A 21,817-nucleotide genomic window follows, 5' to 3' on the forward strand; every position below is an offset into this window, starting at 1 on the left:
CGCGTTCTCCATTTTAGCATATCAATCTTCCATCAGGATGCTGCTGATTGTTTGAGTTCAGTAACTTGGCCCCACTTGCTAAATATTTTTGTTTGCTCTTTTTATCAAATTAATCATCAATATTTTCAAAAAGTTAAATAGATAAGTGGGACATCAAGTGTAATGTTTGCCAAAAGCAAAAGGGCGGTACATAAAGCAACGCGGCATTGCACAGCAAAGGACGACTTAGCCAGTTGACTTGTTGACTTTAACGGCTGTAACTTTTTCCAAAAGCAAAAGGTGGTGCAGTACCAATGCACAATGAACAAACCCAGTAATTACCATAACTCACAGACGCGGGACGACTTGATCTCAAAAGCAGGAATGACTGGTTGATCCCAAAAGCAGGAATGATAGAGGAGGTAAGAGGTGAGGAGTACCAAAAAGTGATGCCTTAAAATAGCCAATTTATTTCTTTAATCAAAAAGCATACATTAATAGGAAGTTATAAAGTAGGTCCCATGAAAAAAGATATGTATGGTTAAGACCCGTATCCTTATTTCCTTAAAAGAAAAGCATTCATGTCATTTTCGTTTTTATTTCCTCAATTCTTTTTAGTTTATATGAAACTTACCATTAAAGAAAATAATTTTTACGAAGTGTGAGCCTCTTGTGGACAAGCTTTTTCTAGAGCTGCCCAAGACGTATAATAATTCAATAAAGCAAACCTCGCGAGCTTCCAGGAAACAAGAGCCTCTCAAACAGAGATAAATGCACGTCAGTGAGGCAATTGATGATCTCTGAATCTGAATTGAAGAGCTTGTTGCAAGAAAGAGCAAGTCTGCGAAGTTCTGAAGCTGCCATTTTTGAGACCTTGGTTTGTGAGAGCTATTTCTTTCGCTTCCCTCCACATACATCCAGGTTCATTTCTTCTCTTTCATTTGCTTTGTCCCATGGGTTCATTGCTCCTCCTATTGTTTTGCCTGCATTTTTCTCTGGAATTTTCGCAGAAAAATTCTGCAAAAGATTTTCTCTTTTCTTCTCCTAGTGCTCGCTGTTGATTGGAAAGAGGTGGGATATTAGAGCCTCCAAAATATGTATTTGTATAGTCATCAAACAGTGCGGTGCGCATAAAGAACGTAACGCTATGTCTGCCACAATAGCAAAACCTTGGAAATTTCTCTGTAAAAGAAATAATAAAGAAATTAAAGCACCATAACCATTAAAACAACTTTAACACGCATACTTATACTCCCTATAACTAGTTTTAAAATAAATAACGTTGTTGTTGACTAAAAAAATAGCATGAAATAAATAAGTAAAGTTTAGTTGTCTCGCATCCTCGTGCCACTTTTGAAATATTTATAAAGAGAAAAAGAAAGGAAAAGAGAAAAGAAGACACACCCTCACCCTCCGAACAAGCAAATGGCCGAATGATAATACAATGAAGCAACAGGGTAATCCACAAAAGTGACAAAACGCGGCACGACTTGACTTCACTTGTTGCCTAGAAGGGCTGGGACCAATGTTTTTATTGGACTACAAGGACATTGTTGATGTTCTGATGTTGAGTTCTGATGGACTCGATGACAAACAGCAAAATCTTTTCCTTGACCTGGCATTCATAATCAATGCAAGAGTTTATAAGTCTTTTGATCTGATAAGACAATTACACGGCTCTTCTGTGCACACTGAGATGAGTGTTCTTAGAGAGAGATCACTCATTTCGGTGTCTCAAAAAGGCAAGATTGGGATGCACGATCTTGTGTTGGAAATGGGCTTTGAAATTGTTAGGTAGAAGTTATTCCTCAGTCCTAAAACCCCTATTCGATTATGAAGGCATGAGGACATTTATGATTTTTCAATTTGTGACAAAGTGATGATTTATTATGTTTATTATTATTTTATCTTTTTGTCTTTGTCATTTTAGTTGTTAGATTCCAAGTGATATTTCTTTTTCTTTATTTTTTTTACTCTTTAAGATCTTTGGTGATGGTAAGTGTGAACATTTATCTCGAGGTGCCTCTGTTTTATTTTTATTAATTAGATTATTCCTATAAGAAAATCTTTCTTGATTTAAATGACTAAGGTTGCATTAGAAATATTGTGACGTGTTATTTTAAAAGATAAAATTAGTGTTCATAGAATATTCATTAAGTGATAAACGAAATGATTCCCAAGATTGATTTTTCTCTTGCTAATTGGTATAGTACGTGTAAGTGTGTATATCCATACACATGCGAGTACACGCTATTACCATAGCATATGAAAATTGAAAACGAAGAAAGTGTATCTATTAAAGGCTATAAAATGGTCTACATTCTTCCCGGCTCCAAATCTTTTACTTTTCGTACTGATTTTTTGGCGCATGAGATTAATTCTTAGGGATACTCGTTTTTTGTATTAACCGGTCTTCTCGTACTGTTTCCTTTGATTTGACGTTAATAGGGGATTGAGGCAATTCCATGCATGTCATTGGATGTGAGCAAGATAAAAGGGATTACACCGAGAGCTAGTAATTTTGAAAGATGTATAATTTGGTATTTCTGAAAGTTTACAAGTCTGATCAGGAAAAGCCTTCAAGGTAGAATAATATGAAGACTTGGATTATCTTTTAGAAGAAATGATGGGAAGAATATCCACTACTATGCGTCCCATTACATTTATGTGCCAAGAATCTTATTACACTTGAAATGCCTTATAGTAATATCTAACAACTTTGGGATGGAAATAAGGTACATACCATGTTTTACATGTGATAATTTTTTTCACGAGGTGATTCTAAGATCTCACCTCAAACAGTGATCAAGTCATTTACAATGCAAATATTTGCTTCACGCCTTTTAAATTGATGGTTAAACAGTAGTTGAACTTTTTTTTCCCCCGGGAAATCCAATTCATCTTGTAATTGGCATGTGAGAAATTATTGATTAAATTATATGCGCGTGTAGTTATCTAATTTATTTAACTTTGTTTTTTTTTTTTTGCTTCCCAACTTTTTCCAAATCTAAAGGAAATCTTTCTATCACATTTGAAAGACCTCATTGCACTCCCAGATCTCTCTCACATTCCTAACATAGAATTTATGTCTCTTCTTGGTTGTGTGAATTTGGCTCAGGTTCATTCTTCAACGATCCTAGAAAAGAATGTCCAATTATGTATTGGTGGCAGCACTGAAATTCTCCAAAATCCAACAGATCTTCCACCTCCTCTATAATGCTAGGCAAACCCTGTTGACAGCAACACTTGCAGAGAAATGGTAAATCCGAGTCGTGTCTCACAGACACTGTCCTTAAGAGCTACTCCGCAACTATCGGCAAAGTAAGAAGCGGCACTCCCCAGGATTAAATGGATTCTTCCTGTAAGAATAGGGTGAGCAGAACAACGAAAGATAAAAGAACTTAGTAAGGTAGAACACTAGAGGAGGGAAGAAAGTTGCCCGAAAGTTCAAAGCTCAGTCGTGGTGAACTTCGGTTTCATGCCCCATTTATAGGCCGCGGATCACAAGGGAGCATTGGGCACTTAAACACAATTAAGTTTCAGTTTCAATATCATTAACTCACTTAATGAGGATTTAGAATTATTAAAGATGTCAGTTACAAATATTGAAGAGGCATAATGGTGATTAAGGAGGTGTATTAATTAGACAAATATTTTTCATAAAAAGTGCCCAGTATCGCGTTTGACTCATGCACAGGGGCTGAGGGGAAATTGCTAGATTTGTCTCAAGTGGCCCATTGTGCGTACGAGTCCACTCCTCCTCTTGGCCCATTTAGCAACCCAAGACCTCTTATTACTTGGACCCCCCACAATCCCAAGTAGTGTGGGACTCTTCCTTTGACACACCCACATACATTATTTACAACAATCCCCCACATGTGTCAAAGGAAGTACCTTTAATCGAGCTACACATATGAATATAACCATTGTATCTGGTGGTCCTTTGAACTTAAAACCAGACCTAGACTAATAACACTTAGTACATAGAGATGTTAGTGATCCTATGAACTTAAAACCAACACCTCTAGGGCGTATACTAGAGGCATTATTAGTCAGATTATACCCCCACATTTTCGCTATTAACGGTGTTTTTGGCATTAAGACGGTTATGCGCGTGCTTGTTGCATAACGAATGCTCTAGAGATTTTGCTATGATCTTATAGGAGCGGCCCCACTCCACATTCGTAGAGGTGATTTCATTAAATGTACCTGCAATGAGCACATCATCCCATAGGATTATGAAATCATTAAGAGCTTTCGCTCAGCCTCACCAAAATACATTCTAGCAGTTTCTCATGTCATAAGAAGGGACCAGTATTTTATTTCAGTGCTAGCAGAACCGACAAATGACTTGTTCTTACCCATTGAACCTTCTTCATGGGATCACCAATCACAAATGTTGGGTTGCCATCGCTGTCAATTTCAAATTGGCTTTAGTCCCATTCCCCTCGACTAATCTGTTCCTTCCCAGGGTTTTGATGACAGATCTGATAGGTCCTTTTTCAACCTCACAAAATTGATTGAGATAACTTCACAATTTTTTAAGCATGCTTATTCACATTGTATCTCAAGTGATTTCCTCTTGCACCATTGTTTTCTCTACAATGGTTATTGCTATTTAGCAATCACAACTCATTGACAAGTGTTGGTTTTACACCAAAAGATCTGCTAAGAAGTTTTCAACATCTTAGCGTCTAATCACCACTAAAGGTGAATGATCACTAGTGAATTTTCTCATATAAACTGAAATTGAGTTAACATCCTTGTATCTCTATACCACGAGAATCCACTATACATGATACCAAAATTTATGGTATCCCTCAAGTATTTCATTTCCCTCATAGGACTCCATATTTAAATATGTGTTCTTCAAAAGTTACATCACAAAGCTAATTTAATGTAACAAATTCTCAAAAATTTGCGCATATACAAATTGAGCTGCACAGCTACCTCAAATAAAGTATTAGCATCATAAAGAATATTCACATACTGGTTCTCAAAAACCAAGCTTTTAAAACACTTCTCTCAAAATCTCATTCCTTTATGATTTCAACACTTAAAACCACAAATAATGTATATTATGAAAATTAAAGTACTAGATAAATGACTAAATTTTCATACCCACATAATGCTTGTTTTAAGCAACACAGAAAAATTTGATAATTCACCAAATTTGCTCTCAATGGCAAATAACAAAACCTCCACTTATTTTTTTTTTTTTAAAAACACAACACACATATTGAGATGTGCAAAATGAGACTAACACAATTTGAAATAAATTAAAACATATTTTCTCCACCAATATTGTTTTGTAAGGTACCCCACATTTTAGGCACCCCCACACTTTCAAATATTTCATTTTTATAGGAAAATTATTTACATATCTCATTAATAATAATTCTAATTAAATTAGAATCTCACACCAATATCTCCTCTCATTCTAATTATAAATTAGAATTAAAAAAAATATCATTCTAATTTCACAAAAATGTCACAAAAACTCTAAAGTTAAAATATCCACAACACAAACATATGACTGTTTTCATGTCAATGTGCAAATCGTACCATCCACTTAATTTTTTTTAAATTAAATCAATGCATGCACCGAATATACATATTTGTATTCAGTATGGTATATGAAGCAATATTGGAGATTTGACACCACCGAACTAATATATATGCGGTACTATAATCCTTCCACAAACAATTTAAACGGAAGACCATAGGAAGCATACGAATATATGACTCACAAAAATAATGCCACAAGGTAATTGCAAATTAATAGATTTAATATTAAAATCTCATAATTGGAAATATGTCCACCTACGTTATGTATATTACTTGGCTTGTCAATGATGGAGCATTTTTCGGGAAAATGCCCAAGGAAAATTACCGTTGGCATATTAAAAAGAATTGAAAGAGATATATAACATTAATAATAACGGAGGTTATCAATAAAATTAATATATCCATACAATGTTAAAACTTTCACAGTTTTTGTTTTTTTAATACTGTAATCATAATATATATGACAATAAATGTGTAAACTGCCAAATCAAGAAAAACTGATATTGCTTCTTCAACAGTTCAACATTTACATAGACTTTAAAATGTTGACCATCACAAGGACAGTAATATATTAAAATCCATAAAACGCATGGAATATAACACGCACACACACACACACTTAAAACTCATAAAACCAAATTTCATAAAACCCAATCATGCATGTGGCATTTAAACAATGAGATTAAGAAACCCATAAAACCCAACATTATATGAAACTGCCGGTTACCCTTTTAACTTACTGTTTATCCAACCAAATTATTATGTCTCCTTGGAAATAAAATTTCCTCCCCTTCTCAGAGAAATAAAATCTCAGTTTGTGATTACCGTACCTAGCATATAAATTCCATTGAGATAGGTTCAAATTCGTTGAAACTAGTCCAATGGTCCACTTTTGCTAAGCTATTAATGTTACCAGAGTTTGATATACACAGACAACCTTTTGTTCCAATACCCAACTATTATCACGTCAAAGATAATTTAAGCAAAAATAGTCACAAGACGTGTTCAGCCATTTGTGCTACAAAACCACCGCAATATTTATGATAATATCTATTAACCATGATGAAGATCTCATATCACTCAAGCATATATCTGAATGTTCATGGTTATAAAAGCAAACATTAAGATAGAGACGCACCTGTTAAGTGATCAACTATCTATATCTTGGAAAGGATCTGAAAAATTCTCAAAGCAAGATTCACATGTGGACAAGTGTGGTCCCACAAAGATTCAGATGAGTCTGGTAGGAGGGAAAATTGGGTTTTTTTGCGTGAGAAAGTCACAGACCCACCTTGAGCATAATCTTGTTTTACTATACTCTCACCATGTATGGCACGAACCGATACTCCCTTCCATTCTCTAATATCACCAGACTTGCAACATTTCGTTTATTTCTTTGTGTTTACACCCACCAACATCCACCTTTCTCATCTTCTCATATTCACCAGCCAAATGATATTGGAGATTGGTATGTGAGTCAAAACTCAACCCTCATATCATCCCTGGCCTCTACAATTACCAGAGGTTCATCCCTTGTCATCTTAATTCTGCCACAGAGATGAGGAGCAGCCTATTTCAGCCAATTTCTCTATTATGAGGTCTCAAACAATGTCCTATGAATGAGAAAATAATTGTTGCATTAGCTCTTAAGATTGTTGGCGGCAGCACCGAAATTCTCCAAAATCCAGTAGACCTTCCACCTCCTATATAATGCTAGGCAAACCCTGTTGACAGCAACACTTGCAGAGAAATGGTAAATCCGAGTCATGTCTCACAAACATTGTCCTTAAGAGCTACTCCGCAACTACCGGCAAAGTAAGAAGCGGCACTCCCCAGGATTAAATGGATTCTTCCTGTAAGAATAGGGAGCAGAATAGCGAAAGATAAAAGAACTGGGCAAGGTAGAATACTAGAGGAGGGAAGAAAGTTGCCCGAAAGCTCAAAGCTCAGTCGTGGTGAACTTCGGTTTCATGTCCCATTTATAGGCTGCGGATCACAAGGGAGCATTGGGCACTTAAACAAAATTAAGTTTCGGTTTCAATATCATTAACTCACTTAATGAGGATTTAGAATTATTAAAGACGTCAGTTACAAATATTGAAGAGGCATAATGGTGATTAAGGAGGTGTATTAATTAGACAAATATTTTTCATAAAAAGTGCCCACTACCGCGTTTGACTCATGCATAGGTGCTGAGGGGAAATTGCCAGATTTGTCTCCGGTGGCCCATTGTGCATACGAGTCCACTCCTCCTCTTGGCCCATTTAGCAACCCAAAACCTCTTATTACTTGGACCCCCCCACAATCCCAAGCAGTGTGGGACTCTTTCTTTGACACACCCACACACATTATTTACAACATTATGTATAGATGATGGGGGGCCAATGCAGACAAACACTAGGGGAACTATTAAAGGGACGAGCTCCGGATTATTGTTTGGGTACAATTATTTGGATCTTCGCAAGTTGTCATTTAATAAAGTGACAACGAAACTCTTCGTACGTGGTAAGATCATATCTGGTGTTAGATTTAAACATGTGGTAATACCGTTGGCGAAGATAGCAAAATTGAGATTGGGAACACAAAGTTTGGCATCTTTACTTCTATTTACTGGGAAACTTCTTTGGTTAGAGAATACAGTTGACTTTGGGAATGATTTCAAGCAACACTATACCTATGACCCTCATTATGCTTACTATCAATGTCGTGGTCCTGACTTTAGTCTTAATATGAAGGTGAGGCGTGATAGAGGAGAAAGGGATGTGGTGGGGCCATTGATGACAAGACAAATGATTACTGATGATGAAGAGTGGATGCCATTAACGGAACTTGAAGAAGAAGAAAGGTACAGTAAGAGTACAACATTATTAATGTAGAGATGAAGAAGAGGATCGGATGAGGTAATGGAAGAAAAGAGTGCAATATTATTAACCAGACTTCCCAACATTATCACTTTTTGGTCATTTTTGACGCATCTGGCATTGAACAAGACTAATATTATTGGGAACACAGGTTGCAGCATTCCTGAAGTTTCAATCTTGAAATCACTTTCATCACTCTGATGATTATTGCTAAAGGATTCAGCTTAACTTAGATGTAAAACTCTCTTTCAACATTCCACCATTGGCTTTACGTGTGATCTATTGTCATTCAAAGGTCAAATTTAATACTCTAGATTAGGTAGGAGATGAGTCAACTATAGGTCGATCTCAAGAAGCCTTAATGTCTTCTGGAATTTAACTAATTAGTAGTTACAAATTAAACTAACAAAGAAGGATGTACCTTCTGGAATTAGTTTCTGTCATGAGTTGTTTATGAAAACTGATTTTCAAAAAGAATGAGAGAAAAACAAGATGCAGAAAAGAGTTTGAAGAGATATTAATGAAGTAAATTCCCTTGGATTTGCGATTTCACCTTCCTTGCAACTTAAAATCAGATTTTTATTTCTCTTAGGCAATTCATCAAACAATAGGTCTGCAATAAACTCTAATGATGTAATTAGATAATTTTCAGGATGAAAATTAACCAATTCACCTCAGATTCATTACAACAAATAAGTTCCAGGCTTAACCAAATCAGAAACTGAATTGAAGCTACTCAGAAAAAGGAAATTATAACCTCTTAAACACATCACAACTCAGAAATAGCCGAACCTAATGAAATCTCAAATGAGTTATATATCTGAATCTCAAACATAGATTTATAACAAGATCCAGATTTGAAAAACAAATACAAACTCAAGAGAAAAACGAAATCTCCTTGACAAATCAGTGCTCTGGATCCATCACAGCTCCTCCGGAATCAATGGCTTAGCTGCTCATGTTGGTGGAGGAAATATGGCCAAATCTCCTCTGAATCTTTATGGCAGAATGCAAAAAAAGAGAAGAAGATGAATCTGAAAGTTGAGAGAATCTGGAGAGGTGAAGAAAAGAAGAGAAAAGATGAGAATGATGGACTTCAGTGTTCAGATGCGTTTTTCTTCTCCTTCTCCACGTTTCTGGATTTCTACCCGCGTTTCAGTCATTCAAAAACACCATTTGAAAGTCTTCCACTGCTGCGTTTTACGCTGTGTTTGGCTCGATGGAAGGAAGGGGAGGGGAGGGATTTTAATCAAGGGAAGGGGAGGGGAGGAGAGGGGAGGGTAGCTACAAAGGGGAGGGGAGGGAGGAGGAAGGGAGGGGAGGGATTTTAATGATCTCCTGTTTGGATTGATTGGAGGGGAGGGGAGGGAGCAATTTTAATAATACCTTATTTTGTTCTAATAAAAAATTGACTATTTTAACCTCATAAAATTTAAATGAATTTTCTCACTTTTTTATTTTGTTAAGATATAACTATATATATATAATACAATTCACCAATTTTGATTTACAAGACATAGTCACACACTTATAAAATATCAAGATAAAAAGTCACGAGTGATAGATTTCAATCAGAGAAAAGACCTTGAAGGTGAAAGAAAATACCAACAATCTCTTGGAATTAGAAGAAGAGAAAAAAAAAAAGTTTACAAATGCTCACTAATTTTGGAGACAATTATCTTAATAACCTCTTGTTAGATGCTCAAAAAAACTCTCTTATGTAGAAATGTTTACGACTGATTAGAGGTTAACAAATCAAAAGGGTATATAAGGAATTAAAATATTATCTCTCATCTCCCCTCCAAAAAACCCCACTTTTGGAGGGGAGGCTAGAAGGGAAGAGGAGGGGAGAAGAATCCCTCCCCTCTTTAAAAAAACATCTTAACCAAACAAGGGAAGGGGAGGGGCTTCCCTCCCCTCCTAAAAAATTACACCAGCCAAACAAGGGGAGGGGAGCAACTCCCCTCCCCTCCCCTTCAAAAATCCCGTACCAAACATAGCGTTTAGTCTCCCTACTGATTACCTTGAGCTATGCGTTTTGACAAGCAGAATTTCTCTCTCCTTATGTGCCAAAACTATGCGTTTCACGAAACTAAGTTTCCCTCTCCAAAGCTGTGCGTTTTGGTTCACTCCCTCAGCCCCTTAAAACACTGTGTTTTGATTCATTTTTTCAGCCCTTCAAACACTGCATTTTTGCTCATTTAAATCAGAATCCACAAGAGCTTTGCTGCATTTCTTCAATTTTGACTTGACCCTCATTGCTATTTCCAGGAATTGATGAGAAATCCTTCAAATATGTATTAATTTATCAAATTCTCATAGTATCATTTCTTATCAAATATTGAAAATTTGAAGTTAATTCCACATAAGAACATTTAAATCCAATGAAAAATCACATTATTTAACTAATCGAAATGTGGTTCATCAATGTGATTTTGCTCTCTATATCCGTTATAACTTGGACGTGAAGCGACAACGTTCCTATATTGGTACTCTTTGGTTCAACTGTTATGTTGATAATTATAGGCCTTTTTATCCTTATTATTAGTTGTCAAGTATGAAGACTGGTCCTAATCTCAATTAGACTCATTTATTTTTGGTGAATACATTAACATAATGTTTTATGAAATATTAATTTTCCCTTCCTTTTTTTATTTGTAGTTTATGGAGGGCCTGTTCACAACTTTATACTGTGGGTGATACAGAAATACGTGGGGGCCCTAGCTCTACAAGCGTTAAGTTGTTCTCTGATTTTGTGGGAGCCATTGAAAGAAAACACTCAAATATTATAAACTGTATTACAATTATAGGCCACCACCTTAGCAATGGGCTAATTGACCCGAAATGTGTATAAGGAAAAAAATTGTAAACGGCAAATGCCCCAAATATGATACAGAGGTACGTGGGGCCCCCGTAGTGTAATTTTTTATTTTCCCCAAAAATAAAATAAAGCACCGCGGCGACGCGCAACAGTGACAAACGCAGGATGACTTGACTTTTTGACCGCAATGGCATGCATGATATGAGAGGAGGGACTGGGGTCTCAAAAAAGTCAAATCCATTTTCATCAAAAGCCTCTCATGTTATATATTCTTCATTTTTTTTATTAAATTAAGGTGTTTAAGTATCTGAAAATATCCACAAAGGAACATCCAATATTGATAAATTTTTTCTGGCTTTTATATGTTCTAAAAGTTTATTTTAGTAGCAAATATACCTTAGATGTTATTCACCGATAAATTTGACGGATAAATTATATGGTTTAACTCACATTTTTACCGGTCAAACTTAACTGTAGATGACAATTTTAAGTAAAAATGCTATGAAATAAAACTTTTCAGGTGTATTAAAGCAAAACAAAACTTCTAGATGCTTGATACTTTTTGGTGATATTTAAGGGTATTTAAAAACCTTAATCTTTTTTAATTCTCCTATATAAAAAAAACTTCTTATTTTTTATTTCCTATTCTTAAGGATGGTCACAAACGCGGGACGACTTGACTTGTTGACTGCAATGCAATGGCACGCAGTTACACATGACAAAGGAGGGTCTGTCTGGAGTTCCAAAGAGTAAAATCCATTTTCATCAAAAGCCTTTCATGTTTACATATTCATATCATTTGTTTTTTCCCTCAATTCTTTTTATGCTTCGCGTAAAAAATAAAATCTTTTTATGCTTAAATCTTCTTTATTTTTTATTCACCTATATAAAAAATCTTTTCTTTATTTCCTATTTATTTTATACTTTTTTTTTAATTTTATGCCATTTGCTTTTTCTCGATATGTTATCTCCTCCTTGGCCTTTAAATGTATTTTTCAATCCGCAGAGGGTAATGGAATTAATACAGAAAAATTGAGAAACGAAATAAAAGAAAGTATATATAATAAATTCAAAACTGAGAAAAAAAATATCAGCAGAAAGATTTCCTTTATTGAATTTGAGGAAGAAACCTGTGAATTGCCTTTCGAGTATTACACTTTTAAAAAACGACATCATTGTTTGTTGATTTTTATGGTAAATTATTCTACTCCCTCTCTCTAATTCTAATTATAAAAACTAATAGATTGGTTTATATTAGTTTTTTTTGGAAATAGGTTTATATTAGTTTTAAATATAACATATCAATAATTTATCATGTCTTCTAAATTTATAATTTTTTTCTTAAACTCATTTTATTCATGTTATATATTAAGAGTATTTTCCATTTAAAAAGTAATATCCAATGAAATTAATTGATAAAGAGGTATTGAAGAGAAATTAACATACTACTTTTTTTTAATAAATAACTAATTTAACTATTTTTTAATATTTATAAATCAATCATTTAGTTTTTATATTTAAAATTGAAGGAAGTAATTTGTACCAAGCGGCAGGTCTTGGAGCCCTACTCAATACTAGGCGTGTCATCTTACTCATGCTAATTTTTAGCCAAATCCCCTCATAATTTAGAGAGAAAATGTTGTGCAATATAAAATCATTTAAAATATCCGTTATTATTCAGAAAACTTTTACGAACTGTGGGACGCTAAAAGAGAAATTTTTTCGACAGCCGTCCAAGACGCACGATGAAGCAGCATATTGTAATGCAACAAGGCAGCACCGTCGACAAGCGACCTTCCAAGAAACAGGAATAAGAGACTGAAACAAAGAGATAAATATTAATATGTGAAAAAGAGGCACTTGTTGATCTCTGAATCTGAAGAAACTCGTTTGAGGAGAAAGCAAAATTCTGCAAATTCTGAAGCTGCCATTCTTGAGGCCTTTGCTTGAGACCTATTTCTTTCTTTCGCTTCCCTCCGCATATCCAGGTCAATCTCTTCTCTTTTACTTGTTTCATCCCATGTCAATCGCTCCATCTACTGTTTTGCAAGCCTTTCTTGGGGAATTTTCACAGAAAAATTCTGCATAAGATTTGCTGTTTTGTTCTTCTTGTGCTAGCTGTTGATTATATATTCAATCTCTTCCTTAGCTACCTTACTCTCGTAGATCTTATAAAACTTGAACGTTTAGAAATTTTTATACTTTAACTTCTGAAAAAGAAAGTCCCAAAACCTTCGAACATATGGGTGGCCTTGATCTATTAACTACTTCATTTATTTTAAGAACTTGTTTGAAGAGGAGGAAGTCTGCAGATCTTTGCCATCTTTGCGAACTATCTTCCCTTCAGATCCAGGTTAATACTTACATTCTTCTCTTTTTTCTTCCACTTGCTTCATCCCATCTATTTAGTCCTTTGCAAGAATTTTTATCTGAGGTTCTAGGAAAGAACAAAAAAGGGAGCAGGTTATTAAACCGATCAAGACACCCTTTAAGGGTTAGTGGGTCAAATCGGAATCAGACCGGTAATAATTAAAATAATATAATTTAATTAAAATTGATAAAAATATTCATATTCTAATTATAAAAAATAATATTTAATTTTTAAATGGGTAATCATGTTACAAAATATTTATGTATATAAATATTTTTTATTTCTCTTTCTTATTTTTTTCTTTGTTCTTTCCTGTGACCTTTTTTTCTAAAAAATTTTTTATCGTTTCTTTTCTCTTCCTCTTTCTTCTCTCTCCCATGTGCACTCCTCTTTTTCATTTTCCTCCTTATATCACGCATCACGAAGCAGTTTTTCTATCTTCTTTTTGCCTCGGACAGTGAACAAGCAAAGTAGAATAGACTATCAGCTATGGGTCTTGCCTCACACGCGTCATCATTGTCCCTTCTCTCTCAAATTGCTCCCTGCCTTCTTCGCTTCTCTTTCTTTCTTAAATGGAGAAACAACAAACTCTAGCACCATTTTTTCTCTATACACTTCATCCATTCCTCCTACTCTATTATATTTTTGCTTGTCTTCCTGTTTGCTATGGTTATGCTTCGAAGCGGCGCAAACAAAGTTGTATCTTCCTCCACCTTCATGATCTGCTCTATTTCTACCACTTGTCTCTGCAGTATTCATCTTCTCCGCAAACGGTAAGGCATCCGGCGAACAATGAGAGATAACAAGAAGGGGGGGAAAAACAATTGGCCAGCCCAATCAAACCAGCGGTTTGCCCTAATTTTTTCGGTTCATTCCAGGTTGATTGGGGGCCAGTTTTTAAGTTAAACTAGACCGGACCTCAGACCAGTTCACTGGTTTTCCGGTTGACTCGGCCGGTTCGGTCTAGTTTTTTTCTCCTTGGGTTTTAGAGTTTGTTTACAGAAAAAAATTCTGCAAATTAAAATCTTGCTTGATTTTCTTTTTCTGCAAAAATTATGCAACTACCTTGTGGTTATCTAACGAAAGTTAAGTCTATTTGGTTTGTGTTTTTAAGACAGTTTTCTGTTTTTAAAAAAAGCATATTAACGAAAGTTAAGTCTATTTGGTTTGTGTTTTTAAGACAGTTTTCTGTTTTTAAAAAAAGCATATTTGCAAACACATTTTTTAAAATTTATTATAAAAACAAAAAATACAACATGTTTTTTTCAATGTTATGTTATTTTTGGAAAAATCACAAATAAAGACTCCCGAATTCCCAAAATTACATAAAGGTCACCTGAATAAGCAAAATTATCATGAAGGACCCGTTCCCATATTGCAAATATGAAATCTTAGTGAAATGTCTGAAATACCCTTCAGTCAAGTGACAAGTTGACTATAGGAAATGACAAGTTCACTTTAGTGAACGACAATTTCAATAGACTAAATCACAACTTGGTTGAAAGGACGTCATCAAATAACAAGTTGACTATGGGAAATATCAAGTTTATTTTAGCGAATGACAACTTCAATAGATCAAATTACAACTTGGCTAAGGGGCATTTCAGACATTTCACCAAGATTTCATATTTACAATGTGAGACTAGATCCTTCATGGTAATTTTGCTTATTCAGGTGACATCTGTGTAATTTTGGTAATCCGGGGATCTTTATTTGTCATTTTTCCTATTTTTTTTCTAAATATAAAATTAGAGAAGAGCCTGATAATATTGTACTTTCATTAATAACAATCATACAAATAAAACAAACTATTCTTTTACCCTTCGTTTTATCATTTTAAATATTTCAAAATAATGATTCAGATATTTAAATTTTTTATTTTAAAAATTTATTTTACATGATTGTTTTTAAAATATTAAAATAAATTGAGCTAAAGGTTATTTTTGTCCAACTAGTTTTGATGGAAGTTATGAATATCTGCAACCCAAACGGTCAGCTAATCACTGTAGCAATGTGGAACTTGCCCGAGAAAACCCAAACTGTGAACTGATCAAACTCGATCTGGCTTCTGCCTTTCTCGGGTCTAGGGGATTTAGATTTTCTTGAGTAGCTTTCGTTGGGGCAAAGGCTAGGTCTCTTTATCCTTCGCTGCTTCCATTCTTGGCACCTCCGTCGGCAGCGTCTCGGCCACTCGCTTCTCTTTTGCTTCAATCGGTGCCTCTTCGACAGTGACTGCCGTTGTTTCTCTTGCTCGTAATTGAGAAATGGGCACCTTCTTCTCGCTAGATCTGACAGCTTAGGCATTCCTATTGAGGGAAATTGAGGAGAGAGAAGCCCTTTCGGAAAAACTGAGCAATGGAGGTCTTGGGTTTTGTTATTGAACTCTTCATTGTGGCAAAACGATCCCTTCTTGTTTAAGATGCATTAAGATCTTCTCTAGTTCTCTCGAGTTTTCATCTGTTCCTATGGTTTGAAACGGAGGAGTCGACACCGGCAGAAATCCTACGCGTTTCCCCCATTTTGAAGAGCTTCGACATTCCGTTTCTCTCTTTCAACATGACTACATGAGGGGGGACGCGATAGATTCAAATTGGAGATGATGAATACTGAAAGTGGTTCTAATTCAAACTCCATTCTTATCTTGCCGACAACGATCTCATTGGGTGGCTCTTTGATGGCACGTTTGGTATTTTATATTTATTACGTGGCATAATATGTGAAATACACGTGGCATGCTATGAGAGAGAGTCAACTCAGCATTTTTGTCCCTTTGCATCTGTTTGGGTATTTGGGTAAGACTGACATTGGAAAACTTGTCGCAAAGTACAGGAAAAGGAATATAATTATTTAAAAATTTTAGTAACTATAAAATAATAACAAATTTTAATATAAGAAATAAGAACTGCTCATTTATTATTAAAATTTATTAGTAATTCTCCTATTAAGATTTCTACGGTTTTACTACTTTCAGCACAGTATTGTTGGGGGGAAAAAATTTTTCGAGTACTCAACTCTTTTGGAAAATTTTGTGAAAATCCCTGGAACAAAAATGTTGTTTAACCCAAATAAAAAAATAAAATCAAACTAGATTTTTTTTTTGGCCAGAAAAATCAAACACTTCAGGTTTGAAAACTATATTTCTATGTATGTTGTATATTGCTCAAAAACTATGTGACTTGTTTTTTAAAATAATGATCCAAACAATTTTTTAATTTTTTAATTTTAAAGTATGTTGTAAAAAAATTACTGTACAAAATTGTTCTAGAAACATAAAGAATAAAATCAAACAAGCCTATTTTCATGTCCTTTTCCGTACTGTTAAGTTCTTATAATTCAACAGGCATTTTCATTTTCACGATGTTGGTTTCGTTCATCTACGCATTTCATGTTCAGATAACAATCTAACATTATTCTAATTAGAAGATCTAGTTCGTAGGAGCGAAGATAGTATATGTTAGCGCGCATGTTACAAATTTATAGGCGTTTGATCTTTATTGGCGGGTTAGGAATGAAAGGAAGTTATCGTATAATGATTTCTTATTTACAAAACTTCGAACAATATTTTAATTTAAAAAATAAAAAACCGAATCTGTAATTATCGTTACTCATGATGCTCGCATTTTGTTGTGAAATGAAGCAGAAGACGGGGAAAAAAATAGATGCAGTGAAAAATGCTACTCTCTGTACTTTTTAATAAATTCATATTCATAACAAATATAATAATTATCATTCAACAATATATTTTTATTAATGGGTATATCTGAAGAACTTGTTTGAAGTGGAGGAAGTCTGCAAAGCTTGAAGCTGACATTTTTGAGAGCTTGTGGGCTACCTTCTTTTGCTTCCCACCACATCCGCCAGGTTAATACTACCCATTATATTCTTTTCTTTTTCTCTTCCACTTGCTTCTTCCCATTGATATACTTTTTTGCAATTATTTTCTTTTCACAGGAAAAATTCTGCAAAAAATTTTGTCATTTTCTTCTTCCTTCTGGTGTCGAGTCCCGCCTCTGGCTACCTTACTGGCATAGATCTAATCAACTGGCACAGATCTAATCAACTTTTTGGTAGTTTCAGGTTACTGAAGGTTGAAGCTAGAAATTGCTATCACATGGATGGAACCATTGCTTTAACCCTCATAGAAGCTTTGTTGATCCTATTGGCTTTATCAATTTCCCAAGCTATCAAATACATCTCTCCTTCGCTTTATGGTAGCCAACCTGATGCTGTTGATGATAGGTAGCTAGCTTCTTCTAAATAACTTCATCAAACTCTATTTTCTTGTTTGATTTTTTCCTAAGCTACAACCGAATATTTGTTCACGGTTCGTTTCCATCTGTAGTTTTAAAGATGATGTGATTTTAACTCAAACGGTTTCCCCTCCTGCTACCAAGTATGATGTGTTCCTCAGTTTTAGAGGAGAAGACACTCACCACACTTTTGCAAGTCATCTCTACAGAGGACTTCATAATGCAGGCATTCACACTTTTATGGATCATCAACTCCGCAAAGGAGAACAAATCTCACCAGTTCTTTTGAGAACAATAGAAGAATCTCAAATATCTATGATTATTTTCTCTGAGAATTATTCTTCTTCGAGATGGTGTATGGATGAGCTTGTTCACATATTAGAATGCAAGAAAAACTTTGGAAGGGTTGTGATACCTATCTTCTATAACATTGACCCTTCACACATACGCAAACAAAATGGGAGTTTTGGAAATGGATTTGATGTGTTGAAGCAAAGATTTAAAGACAGCCAACAAAAATTGCAAAAGTGGAGAAATGCTTTAATCCAATCTACAAGTCTCTCTGGATGGCATTCCAATGCTACCAGGTAGCTTCGAAAATGTTCCCTTTGTGTTGGTTTTGGAGATTTATTTAATTAATTCTAACATTCTAACAAATTATTGTAGTTTTTTTTTTAATTTTCTACCTATTAAATATTCCTTTTTTCTTGTTTAACATATTTGCTAGACCTGAATTCAAACTTGTTGAAGAGATTGTTAGAGACACTTTGAGCAAGTTAAGGTACAATTCATCATCTCATCTTGAAAGACTTGTTGGCATTGCTGGTCATATTGAAAATATTGAAAACTTCTACCAAAGGCTGGCATTGTAGGAATATGGGGCATGGGTGGTGTTGGTAAGACTACACTTGCTAAAGCCATATTTCAAGAGTTAAAAGCTCAATTTGATGCTTTCTCCTTTATTGAAAATGTCAAAGAGCAATTAAAAAGAATTAGTTTGGATGAGCTACAGAAAAATTGCCTCAGAGAATTATTAGAAGATGAGGACATTAGTATCTATGACATAAAATCTACTTTTGTGAAAAGTAGGCTTCGACGCAAAAAGATTCTTCTTATACTTGATGATGTGGACAATTCAAAAATAGCTGACAATTTAAGCAAAGTGTGTGATTGGTTTGGGGAAGGAAGTAGAATTATTATCACATCAAGAGACATGCAAGTGCTTAAGAATGCTTCTGCATTTTCAACATATCATGTTCCGGATTTAGATTTTGATGATGCCTTTCATCTCTTTAGTTTGAAAGCATTCAAACGAATTGAGCCGTCTAAGGATCATCTGGAGTTATCAAAATCAATAGTGAAATATTGTCAAGGAAATCCATTAGCCTTGGTAGTACTAGGTTGCTTTCTCTACGGCAGAGGGAAAGAAGAGTGGAAAAGTGCTTTGGAAAAAATAAATCAAGCTCCACCCAAGGACATCGTTGATGTTTTGAAGTTAAGTTTAGATGGACTTGATGACAAACAGCAAAATCTGTTTCTTGACCTAACATTCTTAATCAAGGAAAGGGTTTATATTTCTTTGAATATAATAACACAGTTATATGGCTCTTCTGTGCACATTGAGATGAGTGTTCTTAAAGAGAAATCCCTCATTTCATTTAATAATCATAATGATTTCATTGTGATGCACGATCTTGTCAGAGAAATGGGCCTTGAAATTTCTAGCCAACAATTATACTCTAGACGTAAAACTGCTATTCGACTATGGAGGCACGAGGACATTTATGATTTTTTCATTTCTGACAAGGTAAGGATATATTTAATTATTATGTTTATTATTATTTTATCTCATTTTCTTTATCGTCCCAATTGTCATATTCATATATCATGCTTTTTACTCTTTTAAAATCTTTGGTGGCAAGTGTCAACATTTATCTTGAAGTTCTTCTGTTTTATTTTCTCTGATTAGAATATTCCCATAAGAAAATCTTTCTCGATTTAAATGACTGAAGTTGCATTGGGATGTAATATAATCTATTCGATCATCTATCCAAACTTTAAATATAAATTAGGACTATTGTAACATGTGTTATTTTAAATGATAAAATTGGTCTACAAAGGATTTTCATGAACTGATAAATGAAATATATCCTCACAAGACTGATTTTTCTTACTGATTAATTGGAGTAGTTTAAGTGTGTATATCCACACGCCTGCGTGTGCATGCTATTACCAAAGTGTATGAAAAATGAAAACAAACAAAGTGTATATTAAGGCGAGGCTATAAGGTGGTTCCATGCTATAAAGTGTAAGTATGTTTATGATTTTTGAGAAATTCACCAGGAAAACATAGAATTGTAAGAATTCCGGAATAAAATACACATAATATCGTTATTAAGTTGGATGTTTCGAAGAGTAGAAATATTTAATTGTTCTACAGTATTTTTGATCATTTTTTAATTTAGGCCAATGATAATTCTGCTTCGTCCCTTGATTTTCTATTACTAGGGGACCGAGGCAATTCGATGCATGTCATTGGATGCAAGCAAGATAAAAAGGATTACATTGAGGGCTAATAATTTTCGAAAGATGCATAATTTGATATTCCTTAAAGTTTACAAGTCTGATCATAGAAAGCCTTCAAAGTTGAATATTTGTGAAGATATGGATTATCTTCCAGAAGAATTACGTTTTGTTAGTTGGGAAGAATATCCATTGCCATATGTCCCATTGCATTTCTGTGCTGAGAATCTTCTGACACTTGAGATGCGTAATAGTAATATCCGACAACTTTGGGGTGAAAATCAGGTACCTATCATTTTTCACATGTCTTAATTATTTTGTTCTTGTCTGATTGTAAGATCTCGCATCAAATATTGACCAAATGCTTGACAATGCAAATGTTTGCTTTGCGCCCTATAAATTGATTGTTAAATATACTGGTTGTACTTTTTGTTGGGAATATCCAATTGATCTTAGAACCGGTTTGGAGCATCCAAAGCTCATCTTCTCTAGACTGTTTAGATCTAATTTGTACGATCCTGATTTAATATTTTTAATTAATTATTTTTAAAAAACAAAAATTATTTATTAAAAAAGTGATAGTTAAAATATTTTCTATACCCATTAAAATATTTATTTTAAAAAAATAAAAATGAAAAAGAAATTAAATTTGGATTGTCCTGATGAGATGAGCTTTGGATGCTCATTTTAACTTGTTCCATTGATCTTGTAATTGGCAGGCGAGAAATTCTTGATTAAATTGTACGTACGTGTAGTTATCTAATTTATATAACACTATCTGCTTTTTTTCCAGCATTTTCCAAATCTGAAGCAAATCAATCTGTCCGATTCAAAAATCTCAGTGCACTCCCAGATCTGTCTCAGGCCCCTAAGATTGAAGTCATGGATCTTGAGGGTTGTGTGAATTTACGTCTAATCCATTCTTCAACTGCCCTGGAAAGAATGTCCGATTAGGCATAGATGATAGTGGGCCAGTGCAGATAAACTTTGGGGGCAGTATTAAAGGAACAAGTTCAGGGTTAGTGATTGTGTACAATTATTTGGATCTTCCTAGTTTGTCATTCCATAAAGTGACAATGAAGCTGTTCGTATGTGGCAAGATCATCTCTGGTGTTCGATACAAACATGTGGTAATGCCATTGGCAGAGATAGCAGAATTGAGGATGGGGATACGAAGTGTGGCGTCTTTACTTCCATTTGTGAGGAAACTTGAATGGTTAGAGAGTCCAATTGAGTATGGGGATGATTTCAAGCAACACCATGCATACGATGTTGCTTATTCTTCCCGTTATAATCTTTTCGCCCCTGACTTTTCGCTTTATTTGAAGCTGAGAGGTGACAGAGGAGAAAGGGGTGTGATGATGGGGCCATTAAGAAGAAAAATGATTACTGATAACGGCTATATAGTGATCGCGACGACATTAATGGAAGATGAAGAAGAGGA

General features: G+C 34.6%; 1 protein-coding gene across 1 annotated transcript; it reads left to right on the forward strand.

Moving 5' to 3' along the window:
- The first annotated feature begins 1,504 nt into the window (after positions 1–1,504).
- LOC114719322 (uncharacterized) lies at positions 1,505–21,277 on the forward strand. Its single transcript, XM_028904809.1, has 7 exons — positions 1,505–1,773; positions 17,552–17,839; positions 17,943–18,437; positions 18,578–18,631; positions 19,552–19,657; positions 20,359–20,658; positions 21,167–21,277. The coding sequence occupies exons 1-7, from the start codon at positions 1,505–1,507 to the stop codon at positions 21,275–21,277; spliced, it is 1,623 nt and encodes a 540-aa protein (XP_028760642.1).
- Positions 21,278–21,817: the final 540 nt, after the last annotated feature.

Source organism: Neltuma alba, unplaced genomic scaffold (genome assembly GCF_004799145.2).
Source record: "Neltuma alba isolate B1F8T4 unplaced genomic scaffold, ASM479914v2 tig00011905_pilon, whole genome shotgun sequence".
In the NCBI taxonomy this organism is placed as follows: domain Eukaryota; kingdom Viridiplantae; phylum Streptophyta; class Magnoliopsida; order Fabales; family Fabaceae; genus Neltuma; species Neltuma alba.

Coding starts and splice junctions, on each gene's coding strand:
- LOC114719322 (XM_028904809.1), top strand. CDS start 1,505: ATGTTTTTATTGGACTACAAGGACATTGTTGATGTTCTGATGTTGAGT. Junction 1,774..17,551: donor ATGGGCTTTGAAATTGTTAG/GTAGAAGTTATT, acceptor TTCTTTTCACAG/GAAAAATTCTGCAAAAAATT. Junction 20,659..21,166: donor AACTTTGGGGTGAAAATCAG/GTACCTATCATT, acceptor CTTTTTTTCCAG/CATTTTCCAAATCTGAAGCA.